The 13,500-nt window shown below is 41.5% G+C and overlaps 1 protein-coding gene across 2 annotated transcripts in view; it reads left to right on the top strand.

Moving 5' to 3' along the window:
- sh3pxd2aa (SH3 and PX domains 2Aa) overlaps window positions 1–13,500 on the top strand; it is a 153,660-nt gene that overhangs the window by 15,054 nt on the left and 125,106 nt on the right. For both annotated transcript variants that reach the window (XM_078264831.1, XM_078264823.1), the window contains exon 2: window positions 7,522–7,602. In XM_078264831.1, the coding sequence (XP_078120957.1) occupies window positions 7,522–7,602 (81 nt within the window). The remainder of the gene's footprint in view (window positions 1–7,521; window positions 7,603–13,500) is intronic.

Below are 13,500 nucleotides of genomic sequence, written 5' to 3'. Positions count from 1 at the left end.
TTGACATGTGACTGCTGTGGAATTGGAAGGAAAAACTTGACTAATCTGTAATCAAGAAAATACTTGTTTTTTCACTGAATTATTCAATGTCTGTTGAATGATAGGAGTTAGTAGTACATCGGGTCCAACTTACTCATGTTAGGCCCTTTACCGTCATCTACAGTGAGTTATTTTTCAGTCTCATTGTTTCCTAATCCCTCGATACCCATTTTAGTTTCAAACACCTTCCTGTTTCTAAATGGAGGTGTGGTTAACATCAGCTGAGTGTTAGAAATCAAGAAATCATGAGGATCATGCTTCTCCCAGTGAGCTTGTCCTTATGTTGCCTCCTTGCCCAAATTTCCGCCGTCATGTTGGAATTGCAGCAATGCCTTATTGGTCCAGACATGCCTGCTGTGCAAGAATGTCTTGCAGCAATCACAAGATAATGTTGGGCTTTTCTATCTTGATTTCTGTGGTTCTTATATCCCCTCAAGAACATGGAAGATATATTGAAGACCTGTTAATATTGTTTTCATGCTTGCAAATATGAATTTGTCTCTGTGTCTGCTGTGAAAATGGCTCATCTTCCATTTCATCTTATCTTATAAAATTATACAATTTACAGACAGAAGATTTCTTAACTGACGTTTGAGTGAGTCATTGGTTTTCTTGGTATTGCGTAACCCTTATTTAGCAAAGGTAGTATATCGATTTTTAATAAATGGTTTCTAACACACTACAATGCAGCTATAAGTGTTTATTAATGTATTGTTTAACAGCAATAACTCCTCATGTGGGCAGCCATAAGGGGATGCTAGTTTTTCAATAGATAATGAATGACAACATAGTGAAACACTAGCCTGGCATCCCCAGACTGAACCGCTCAGTTCATTTTCGATTTCCAAGGGGTGCAGACCAAAAAGCCTCTGGACTCAATTGGATAGACATACAACAAATCAAAACAACACAAGAAGTTATGTAGCGCTGAGCAAAGATTCTCCATAACTGAAGATAGCGCATTATAATATATTTTTTTGCTAACATAAGATATTTACACAGCTAAAAGCCATATTTAGCATTACGAAAATTGTTTTTTTTAGGGAGTTTGCAAACGTTAGCAGACGTTAGCTTATCTGTGTTGCGGTCTGGAACTAAGTTTGTTGTCTCCTGATTTGTTCGCCTGAAAAATGCCATTTTAGTGTCAGAATCTCAGTTTTGGAGTATTTGGCTTGTGGAAAATTGGTCCAATATTTACTTTGGTGTTTATAGGGCGAGAGAGTCAGTCATAATCTGTGTTCACGTTTACTTCTCCCATTGGCATCAATACACCCAGGACCTGCCGCTAGTCTCCTACAGTGGCATGGTAGTGGCAAAACCCATGTGACACAGATGCAGGAAACTAGTCTGAGTTGTGGCATCTCGGTTCTAAACAGTCTCTGGCGACACATGCAAGTTGGGGCGGTGCTTGGTCCGTTATCAAGAAGGAACAAAATGGCGGCTTGTACACAAACTTTCTCAAATTACAGCTAAACAGTACACAAAATGGGTTTCTGAAAACATTTGAGGCAAGAAATACAGAGTAATACTGTAGCAGTCTTTATTCGGATTTGATCAGCACTGCCTAGTTTCACAGTTTGAATTGAGTTTCGTGAGCATGGTGCGCTGCGTTGGACGGACCAACAGGATGGTGACACTCCTCTGTCAGTCATCATCTTAAACCCGCCCCATATTATGCATTTGCTGGACATCGTAATCGGATGATTTCCGCTCTATTTACTGTCATCAGCCCTTCAGCAAATAAGGTGACATGCACTGATGGCAGTAGCTGATGTTTATCTATTTTGTGCTGCCTTAATGTTGTGTTAATTGGGCTGACTCATATAGCAGTAGCCTACCCAGCTTATAAAAAGAATGTTCCTGTGACATAAATTTGTGTACGATTGCCTAAAAGCTAATAAAAAAAACAGAGGGATGCCCTGGAGGCCAAGAGAGCACGGACCGACAATGAGCGACTCAGCCCATGTTAACCACAGCATTTGAGAAGGTGAAATCCTCGCAGACAGCGTAGCTTACGGCTGGTAGCATGCAGCTAAAGACACAGAGTAAAGTTAGCTTACCGGTAGCCTGCAGCTTGACTATTACAGACATCATGGTCACTGTCTCTGGTCACCGGAGTCTGAGATGACATAGAATCAACAGAAACTCTTCCTTGCTTTCCTGAAGTCACCGGTGTGGCTGTGCTGCTTTCTGCTCATTCACACTTAGTGTGATGAAGATGGTTCAATATTTTTCTATAATGAGATTTATTTGTTTACCTGGCGCAAAAAACAACAATAAACATGGGCATCGGTATCGACATCGGCCAAATGAAACTTCTACACATCGGTATCGGCTGAGAAATTTGCAATACGTGCATCCCTAAAACGAAGTGATTGGTCCGCCCAGGGCCAGGTCGGCTGGAAAACTGTCTGAACAGGAGGGGAGCCAGACGTATCTGCCATGATCAAATGAAACATGAGCTTGCAGAGCCATCTGGCTCCCAGGCAAGTGAAACACTGTTGTAATGTACTGTAAAATGCATCTTCATGGGAGAAGTTATAATTTTTGACAAATAGTGTTATTAATTAATAAATACTTACAGTTGTGTACAACTAAATTATAGTGTGTTCACCAAATACTTGGTTGGGAGCATTTTGGCTGCACTTAGCAGTCACGACTAAATGTACTTGTGCTCTGAGTCAGCATGTTGGCTTATTTTAGTTGTTGCATCAGTGTGTCCCATTCCTCATGAAAAGGTGAAGACAAAGCAGCTACCATGTTATATGCAAAACAAAATAACCAGATTTCATTATGGGTAAATTAAAGATTGTTATTGCTAGATGTCTCTTTTGTTGTGAGAGGCAGCAGCCCAGACTGTTCCAATTTACTGGGAGTGAATGGAGTCTATTTTGGGGACTGGGGGGTCATTAGGTTTAAGCTTGATATTTTAAGCATGGGCAGACCATGGATGTTTGTTGGTTTTGCTTTCTACTGTGGTTGCCATCACATACCCATCTGCTTCTGGGGTTTGGATCTTTTCACTGAGTCCACATCTTCCAGTCGTATACCTCAGCTCAGCATGGATTTGCCTCTGAGTTGAAAAGAATTGCCCAGAGGCATGATGGGAGGAGTTTGTAGAGCACACAATCACTGCCACAAAGTAGAATTGGAGCAGGTTCCATATATATCTGTAACTAATGTGGATTTACACTAGAGCCCGACCAGGCCTATATACAGTATAGAGGATTTCACAGATGTTTCTGTATGGGCATCTAAGTGACAATAAGTGACAAGAAATTGCAGAAATGCCAAAGACATATTCGAACCAGAGTTATTATAGTTTTGCATTTTTCAGTAGTTTTTATTTTGTTGTTAATTTTTCTTTTCAATTCAGTTTATTTCCAGATAGTATCCAGAGTGGGTTTGCTCATTCAGTTCATTCTTTTAAAATGTTTAGTTTAATTTTGTATCAGTTTCAGTATCATTTTTATATGTCAGGGGCAAGCCCTGAACATCCACACAGGCGTTTTCAGTTAATGTGGCTGAGTAGACCTCTTCCCAGGACTGTGTGGGTGTGGATAGATGAGATGATTTATTGACATCTTCCTGTCCCCTGTTAGTGCTGTTGCACTTGTTAGGGCGGGACAAATGACAGCTTTGTCATTCTTATTGGTAGAAAGCATTTGTGACCTAATAAGTTCCCATCAAAGCTCCCACCTGCCTTCAACCTGAGCAGAGTCTAATCAGCCAGAATAACTGAAAACACCTGTGTGGGAGGCTTTAAGAAGTTCAGAATAGGTATTACAATAAGAACACAACAATTGACTCACAGTCATGTAGACATCCCAGTCACAATGTACACAATACCGTTTCAATTAGTTTTTTTTTTTTATTTCAGTTAACTAAAATGTTTTTTTCACACCTACACTAGTTAATGGATCACCAAAGTTATTACAATTCATCCTGATGGGGACATGAATTAATTTCATTGTAATCCATCCAGTAGTTTTTCCAGTAGTCCAGACATTTCACTCAAAACAACATGTTGGCACAAGAGAAAAAGTCAGGGGATCATCCTAGGTTAGGATATATCTTCTTGGAACCATCAACTTCTATTCAAGATGTTTTTTCCAATTCATCCTGTACATGTCGGGATATTTTGCTAAATAAGTAATAACTTTGACCAGCTTAAGGTGCTAGATAATAACTCAGGGGATCACCAAAGTCATTAGGATTTCATCCTCTGGGCACATGGATATCGGTACCAAATTTCATGGCAATTCATCCAATAGTTGGTAAGATACTCAACAAAAAAAACACAAATGTCAAACTCATAATGGCACTTCAGGAAAAGTAAGGGGATAACCAAAGTATTTCTTAAGCTCTCAAATATACATTTTGGTATCTGCCTCACGAAAGTGGTATCAGTAGCCCTATAGTACTCAGTATACACATAAACATTTCTGCCACACACAAGCCAGCTCTGACAAGTGCTGGGGCAGCCTCTCCATTCCCTCTGAGGCATATCTCTCTGAGTCATTTAGATAAGTCCCTATCAGTGTTGACTGGTAAGCCCCAACAGCATAAAGGTATTTTGGGTACTTGTGCCAGTGAATTCAGCGTGTGGCCTTTACAGAGGATAAAGCCCAACATGACGCTGCTGCCAGTGAAATCACTTTTCCATGTGTGCCTTTTCAGTTTTCTGAAATGTCCTCTCATGTCTTTAAGAGGTGTCTGTGTTATACTACAAAAGTCACAAAGACACTTTAAAAAAGCATTGCTGACTGTGGCAGACAGTAAACCCGTTTTTTACTTTTGTTTTATTTTTGTAACTCAGCAGTACCCCGGGAGCACATTTTCATAGCCATTTAAATGCCAAAGCTAATCACTGTGGAGGCCCCCTACCATGCTAAGAACAAGTTTGTCAGTGTAGTGCGACAGTCACAGCTTCTGGATGCCAGTAGCTCTGTTTGCATGGGAGTTAACATACTGGGGTGGCTCCTTGCCAGCAGCAGCTGAGCCCCTTCCAGCAGCAACAAGGCCTTTTAACCCTCAGCTTTGTTGGGGAACCTCTTTTGTTTCAAGCTGCTGCTTCAACCTCATGCATCTCGGCTCTGCTCTGGAGGTTTTTGGCAGGTACACAGGGTTGGAGTGACAGTGTAAGATCAGTCAGAAAGATGGAGCCTGCTGGAATAAGGAGCAGAAAAAGCCTCACCGGGGAAACACATTGCCTTTATTTAATCTGAATGCTATACAAGAGGCAAAGTCAATCGTTTCTGTGTTCACGGCGGCTTGATGCTAAGTGGATTTCTATTTGCGCTGTGTCTGGGCCACTTAGCTGGCATTCCTTGGCTGGGTGACAACATCTTGTTTTATAGCAAATCACTTCATAATGGCTTTTTTAGCTGTACGTTGAGTACATGCCAGAGGTGTACAGCTTTGAAGTGCTCAGTGGGTACCAAATATACGGAAACACCATGGATGTTTTTTGGCTGTTATAGTCTGTTGTGATCTAGCAAACAACAATGTAAAAAAGGCAAATATATGTCAGTATTTATGGCTTTCCCACTGTATTCTAAATAAAAGTCATGATTTCTTTATGATGAAAGAGGGAACTAACCTGACGAGCCAGATGGTTGGTTACACAGAACCATCTGAGAAGCCGTCATTGGAAACTGTTTGGGGAAAGGAAAGGTACTTACATTCACCATTTTTATTTTGAATGAACGGTTGCGGCCATCACATACACCCAAACCACGCCCATAGCTGCCAGTAACTCTTTTCCCGACGCTGATTGGTTTGGTTCACTGCTGTCCGGACACAAACAAATTACTTGAAGCCTGGCAAGATGGATTTTCGTGTCATCTGTGATCCTGCGATTCTCGCGTGATCTCGTGACATGGCGAAAATCCAGCTGCTGTGCAAACCACAGAGAAAACACCAGTCAATAATAAAATTGCTGATAGACCCAGTGTTACCAGGTTATTTGGTATACTCGTAGAATCTAATGCAATAAATATTGTATTTTGTGAAGCTCTTAATAGTTTTGCTTGTTGTTGTTACTTTCTTATATGCTTGAATGCTTGAATATTTGAGTTTTACGAAGTAACCTCTTGTAGTCATGCATCATATCTAATTTTTGAAGGCACTGACAAACAATGTGATCTTGCCGATAGCCACGGAGGAGCCACGTAAGAAAACACATGGGTTGTTTTGAAAGGCAATGGCAACGGACCTATTTTGACGTCAAGGGCTTGATGTAGTTCGGGTGATGTTGTTCTCGATCGCATTACATTGAGAAGGTTTTCTAATATTATGTCCACCTCCATTTATAACCATGAGATGGACAGAGTATTAGAACAAGATAAGTTTTAGATTAGATTCTGAAGGTGTACCCAATAAACTGTTAACTGAGTGTGATTTCCCCTTCAAAAGCCTAATGTAATGTATCAACTTATCCAACTTGAGTACTTTAACATCCAGAGCCCTTTTCTGAACAATGGTATATCAGCAGATGAAAGATGCCACCTTCTCTTAACGTCGCTGATGAAAAATTCCTGGCCTCTGGATGTGTTACCTTGGTTATCTATGTTTCATTAGATTAGAAATGATAGCGGCATCACTTACCTCCTCTTGATGGATAAATGGAATCTGTCTCAATCTTATCAGGCCTCTCAGGGCTGCGGCATTGCTGCAGCCAAGGGTAAAGGCCAACAGGTCAGTGTGCTGACAAAGGAGGGATGATGTCACCACCATCTATCCCTGAGTATCAACGGCTGACAGATTTTTGAGTGTGTGTCGTTGAACGTTCATGTTGGGGGAATTGGTCTTGGTCTGTGTGAGCATGTTTCTCACGAGTTTGTTGGTGCTACAAGCACATGTGTATGCCATTACAATCAATTCATTGGCATATCGTTTCAATGAGCGCTGAAAAGATTGAGTAAATGAATAGTCGATTGAAAATGATTGCCAATGTCATCTATTAATCTAGTGCTGCAGTTTACAATTATTTTCATTGTTGATTAATCTGACGATTATTTAATCGATTTTTTTGGTCTATAAATTGGTAAAAAATGTGAATCAGTGTTTCCCAAACGCCCAAGAGGACGTCCTCGTATGTCTTGTTTTGTCCACAACTCAAAGACATTCAGTTAACTGTCACAGAGGAGTGAAGAAACTAGAGAACATTCACATTTAGGAAGCTGGGATTTCATTAAATGACTCAAACAGATCGATTATCAAAACAGTTGGCAATTAATTTAATAGTTGACAACTAATCGATTAACCAATTAATCTTTGCAGCGCTAATTAATCGTTTGTCATTCATCAAGCAACAATGACAAACATTCCCTAGTTGCAGCTTCTCAAATGTGAGGATTGGTTGGTTTATATAATTTTAGTTGAATATCGTCAGGATTTGCAGTGTAGGCTGAACAAAACAAGACAATAATAGCTTGAGGCCCAAGTTCTAACTTTCTTTTACCGTTCTTCTCTTGGCAGGTATATCTCATCAATGTCACCTACTCTGACAACACCTCCCACATCATCTACAGAAGATACAGCAAATTCTTTGACCTACAGGTAATCTTCTATCCCTCATGTACTCTTCTGCATGCTACGTGCGGGATGTGTTTGTAAGCGATCCCAAATTCCATTGACGCTGATGTATTTTGAACATGTCAAACCCTGTGAACTTGCAGCATTGTTTGGTTAAGATTAATGTGTAAGCCCCGCGACTGCTCACTGCCGCCGTGTCTATGCCCGTGTTCTCCACACCTCGTCGCCTCAATGAATCAATGTGTGTGTTAATAATTGGTCGGGGAGCCGGGGAGACATGGGTTGTATCCCTTAGCTTCATAGAGATGCAGCAATGAACCGCATCTCTCTCTCTCTCTCTCTCTCTCTGCTCTCTGTATATCTCCACCCCTCCTTCTTTCGCCCCTCTTCCTCCTCTCTCTCATCTAATCTCTGCCTTACCCTCAAAACGTCAGGGAGCTGACAGGCCTTTTTTTTTTTTTTATAGTACAAGCAAGAAATCCACATGGAAGTCAATTTAATGTGCCATGCTTTTTAGTGGGTCGCCGTTAGATTATCTTGTGCAGGCTGCTCCGATTGGTGGGTTCTTTAAATATAGTCTTATTACGGAGGAGGTCTTTTTCTGTTTCCTCGACTTGGCTCAGACGCTTTCTTTCGGGGACTCTTATTTATTTTGGAACGGAGCAGGATTTGCAGTGAAAACCCTGCCTTGTATCTCTTAGATCGACTGCTCCATACTGAGAGAATGTTTGGGTGCATTTATGCCCCTTGCAAACTCGGCCCACTGCAAGCTGATACCATATGTATATTGGACCAGAGGTCTTCGGGTCACTAGTAAATATGAAAAGGCCATAGTGAGAGAGTTACAGGGGGCACATCTCAATAGCCCTAGTGTGCTCGTCCAGCAGGAAATGATGTTTCAATCAGTGGAGGAAAGGTCCTTTCTGAAAGGTCCCATTGATAACCAGTGGGGCAGTGTGAGGTGGAAAATGGAAAATAGACCCCCCCCCGCAACTGATTACTCCCAATGTGGAATAAAAGATAGAGGTAGAATAATAAACACGGAAAAGCAAGCAAAGTATGCCTGTATGTTCCTGAATGAAAGACACAGGGTGAGCGGAGTGGATGTGTGTCTTCCTCCTGATATTTAGCCCCTCACTTTTTCCCTGAGAGGAAACTAATGAACCTTAATGGTTCATGGATGGCTTGGCACAAAATCACTCCCAGTCAGCAGCGGCAAGATTGATTTGGTTAGCTTTGTCAGATGGTGCGGGGCAAAGATCACCCAACTTGGTCGGCGCTTCATTGACTTGTCAAAGAAAGTCTCTCACATGGCCAACGTTTGGTTCTAGTGTGAAAATCTCTAGCTACATGTTTATGGGATTTACCAGATGTCCCTTTTAAAGCACACTGCAATTTATCACCGCTCACGTCTTACATTGCCTGGTTCCTTGCTGTTTCCATTTGCACTGTGACACTCAAATAAAACTTACCACTGGCGATACTGACGGACCAGCTTTCTAATGCTGAGTAATCCTCTGTCTCTGCCGGTATGGGCCTAAAGTAAAGTTCTCTCTGCCAGCCTTTTGAACTCGCTAGATGCCTTTGATGGTCCTGTTTGGTCCCATTGTTTTCCGAAGCAACCTGGAGCCTCTCCTGTCCAAACATTTATACGGTGCAGAGACCCTGCTGCTCTCAGCTAACCTTAGAGGAGAGAAACATGGATGGCCGCTGTGAAACTGTTGGTGAGCGCTTTAACCCGAAGCTTTGGCAAAGATCGCTGGGTATTTCAAGACCGTTTCCTAGTAATAACCAGAACAGGCTGTCTTCCTGGAAACACACTGGCCCCGGTTCTGGGCTGGCGTCACGAATGAGAGGGGCCACAGATGTTGCTTTGACTGACTTTGTTTAGGTTCTGTCCCTGAAACCAAGTCTTTATGTTCTGCGTAGAATTCATGGACAATTAACGCTGTTTAGACACACACATGAAGAGTCATGTGAAGTACAGGATGTAGCCCTGACCATTCAATATTGAACCGTTCAATGTGTCTCTGTCTGTATCACCCTTAAAAGGCTTTGCATACGCTTGTGTAAAAGGATGGATTTGAATGGATCCAGTCAGGTTCAAAAGTGCCCCTGCCAGTGTAAAGCCAGCAAAGTAGAGAAAGTGTTAAGGTAATATAATATGAAAGAAAAATAATAGGAGCCATATTAATGCTATTTAGTGGCCCGCTGTGAAAAAGAAGTAATTTACGGCTAATAGAATGAATATATTAATGCAAGATGTAGCCAGAATTGCCCTGTGGGGAGCCATTTTGTATGTGTACTTTTGTTTTGTTACGAGTGGGTTGGATCTCACATTGTCCACTTCTTTGGGGAGAAAGGTAGCGCCTCTCTCTCTCTCTGCCATCGTCTTTCCATTAGTTCTTTATTTGACTGTGGTTTGAGGCGCTAAAGCTGCCCGGCTGGAACAGAGCTTTGATTTTTTTGTTTTCATTACTGGCCCTTTGTCAATCGAACAATTGACGTGCCTCAGTGAGTCAGGGAGCAAGGAAGACAAAAGCAAGTCAAGACAGACGGAGGCTTGAACACACACATACCTGCCACATCAACACATATGTGTCAGCTAAATACTCTGCAGAACACTGCATGCATTCACTATTATCCATCTCCACACCTTTACATATTTCCTGCCCCCCTCTCCCTGTCTATTTCTGTTTGTCCACAACAGACAGTGGTGGAATGTAACTAAATATTGTACTTTTTTTAATGAATTAATCTGACAGCTTTAGTTACTAATTACTTTACAAATTATGATTTGTGCACACAGAACACATGCAGTTTATAAAATACCATGTTTTATTATAAATTAAACTACCCAACAATATAACGGCCTACAAGTCCAGCTGAAGTAATTAGACGATTAATCACTTAGCTGAGTGACAGAACAGTTTGGATCGTTTCCAGTTTCTAAAATGTGAGGGTTTTTCTGCATCGAGTACTTTTACTTTTAATACTTTAAGTACATTTTCCTGATGATACTTACATACTTTTACTTAAGTAGCATTTTCAATGCAGGACTTTTCACTTGTAACTTGTTAAAAACTGTAGATGCAGTCTATCATGCAGCATTGCGTTTCATTACTTGTGCCAATTTTCGCACACACCATTGTGTTCTGTACACTAGTGGGCTAGGACTCGTTGGTCTCTAGGAGGACCAGGCATTGGTTTATTTTGTCTATAAGGCTATAATGCATAATCTTCCTGACTACCTTAGCGGACAATTAAATTGGAAAATTGGCGGTTACTAAACTGGTTTCAAAGATTTGTTGGTACTGGAGGTTCCTGGAGCTCATTCAGAGGCAAAACTGTGTTTGTATACAATGCCTCTTTTATTTGGAATGAGTTTCAAAAGGAACTGAAGCTAGATGTCTTGGTTTCCACTTGGCAATTTAAAGCCATGCTTAATGAACCAATTGTTGTTAAATGTAATTGTTATTTGTAATTGTGTTGTGTTTCTCTATTTTTTATTTTTTTTAAATGATGCTGTACACAGGGCTCAGCTGTGAAAGAGACCTTTGTCTCAGTCTGATCTTTCCCTGTATAAATAAAGGCGGAAGAAAGAAGAACAGAGTAGGTTTACAGTGTGGTATTAGTATTAGTATTTACTTAAGTAAAGGATCTGAATACTTCTTCCACCACTGACTACAGAACAGCTCATCTTCCTCGTCAGTATGCAACTGGCTCTTCCACTGATGTGGTTATGTCTCAGCCAGACCTGACGAGTGAGTCAAACACTGTGTCCTTCTGTCAGAAGTAGGCCGCCCATGTTACTCGTCGTCAGAAGGGAGGAAACTGGGACAGGGAGAGGAACAGGTCAGCCGGAGGGCCCAGGGGGAAGGGAGCAATGAGGAGTTAGAGGAGGAGGAGGAGGAGGAGGAGGAGGATGATGATGATGATGATGATGATGATGATGATGATATTTGTGGAGGTGATAATGAGATAGAGGAGGACAGTGATTTAATATATGAAAGGGATGATGGTAAAGAGAATGACAGCAACATTAGTGGCCCTGATGACTAAGATTTAGGCTGTTGATGCTGACAGCACTGATGATGCAGATGGAAGAAATGAAAGATATTGTGATATTGTGGGTTTCTTCTTCTATTACAAAGGAGCCTTCATAAGCAGTTAGGAACCTCGGAGGAGTGGGTGATGTGCCCTGGGTGTCCTTGGGCCCAGAGCAACGTTTTTTATATATATATATATATATATATATATATATATATATATATATATATATATATATATAATGTGTATATATATATATATATATATATATATATATATATATATATATATAATGTGTGTGTGTGTATATGTATGTATGTGTGTGTGTGTGTGTGTGTGTGTGTGTGTGTGTGTGTGTGTAAGTCTGCGGCATGGGTCACCATCTGAAAGAAGGACACGCTCTGACTCAAGCTTTTTACGAGGGCTTTTGGTTTGTATTCAGTCCGCAAGCGCGCACGCACACACACACACACACATAAACCCTCTCTTTTCTTTTTACAAGTCTGCCCGCGTACGAGCCAACCCATAGCAACTGGATTTTTTTATGTTGCATCTCTCCGACATCCCTTTTTCAGAGTTTAGTGTACCTTTTAAAGAACCTAACCGACAGTATTAGTCTGGCTCGCTCAGACAGTATTAGTCTCAAGGTTGATGTCCAGTCCTTTTGGAAATAGCTTTACGGATGCTAGCATCAGGCTTTCGGCACACAGCATCGCATATTCAGCTCAGAAAATTATACAGTAGCTGTGGTCAAAGCTCTTAAAAGGAAGGTCCCTGAATTGGGAATCTCTAACCTCTAAGTGGGTTGTTTGATGGAAACATATGTCGAGACCACAAGGCATTATCGGTATGCCATCCTCTAGGATAAATGGCTGAACAGCCAGGCCACTAGCTCAGCCTCCTTGTCCTTGAGGTGTTCTGTGGACAACTCAGCCGAATGAGTGAACCCATTGTTTCAGGTCGAGGATAAAGGACTGTTTTATTTACGGGTATGTCTACGAGAGAAAGAGAGAAGAGCGGGGAAACATACTTTTTAGCCTCTTCTGAGAAGCAGAGGAAGAACACCTACACGCCGAACACAACAACTGTTGTTGTGAGTTAGAATCGGGCACTTGACAGGACAGCCCAGGCCAGGTCCTCGCTGGATTGAGAGCAGAGAGGGGAAAGCACGCAGTGTTTCCCACAGCCATGGCGAAGGGATCAGGAGAGTGGGCTAAATTTAGGATGAATGAGCACCGTTCAGCCATTCTGTGGGACATTTCCACGTCTCAGAAAACTTAGCAGTGTGACTGTGAGGTGACTGGGAAACATTCAGGCAATTAGAGATATACTGTAGGATAGAGAAGAATGGAGACTTGACGGTAGGCACCAGAAAAGGAGATATAGTTTGATAAAAACTTCCATCGGAAGATCTAAAAAAAACATTCTACTAATTATAACCGTTTTGAAAACCAGAATACATTATGCTGCAGGCTAGTATATCTGAGAGCAAGATAAAAGGGCTTGTAAAACCAAAGTGGTAGCCATGATAAACATAATCAACTAGAAAGCACCTATAGAGCATAGACATCTGACAGACAATCCTGCACAATCCTTTACATTTGTAAAGTAAAATTAGCAACAATGCATTGCCAGACCTATCTCCACAGCGCTGTAGAGTAAGGTTGTTTTGTAACGTGAGCTATTTAAATTAGCTGAGCCAAAATGTCCCACTTAAGAGAGATTCATTTTGGCATTTTAGGCCTTTATTCGATAGGACAGCTTAGACGTGAAAGGGGAGAGAGAGGGGGAACATGCAGCAAAGGACCGCAGGTTAGTTTTGAACCCACGGCCGCTGCAGTGAGGACTGAACCCTCTGCACATGGGGCGCAC

Source organism: Sander vitreus, chromosome 2 (assembly GCF_031162955.1).
Source record: "Sander vitreus isolate 19-12246 chromosome 2, sanVit1, whole genome shotgun sequence".
NCBI classification, from domain to species: domain Eukaryota; kingdom Metazoa; phylum Chordata; class Actinopteri; order Perciformes; family Percidae; genus Sander; species Sander vitreus.
This window is presented reverse-complemented; position numbering and strand designations above follow the sequence as displayed.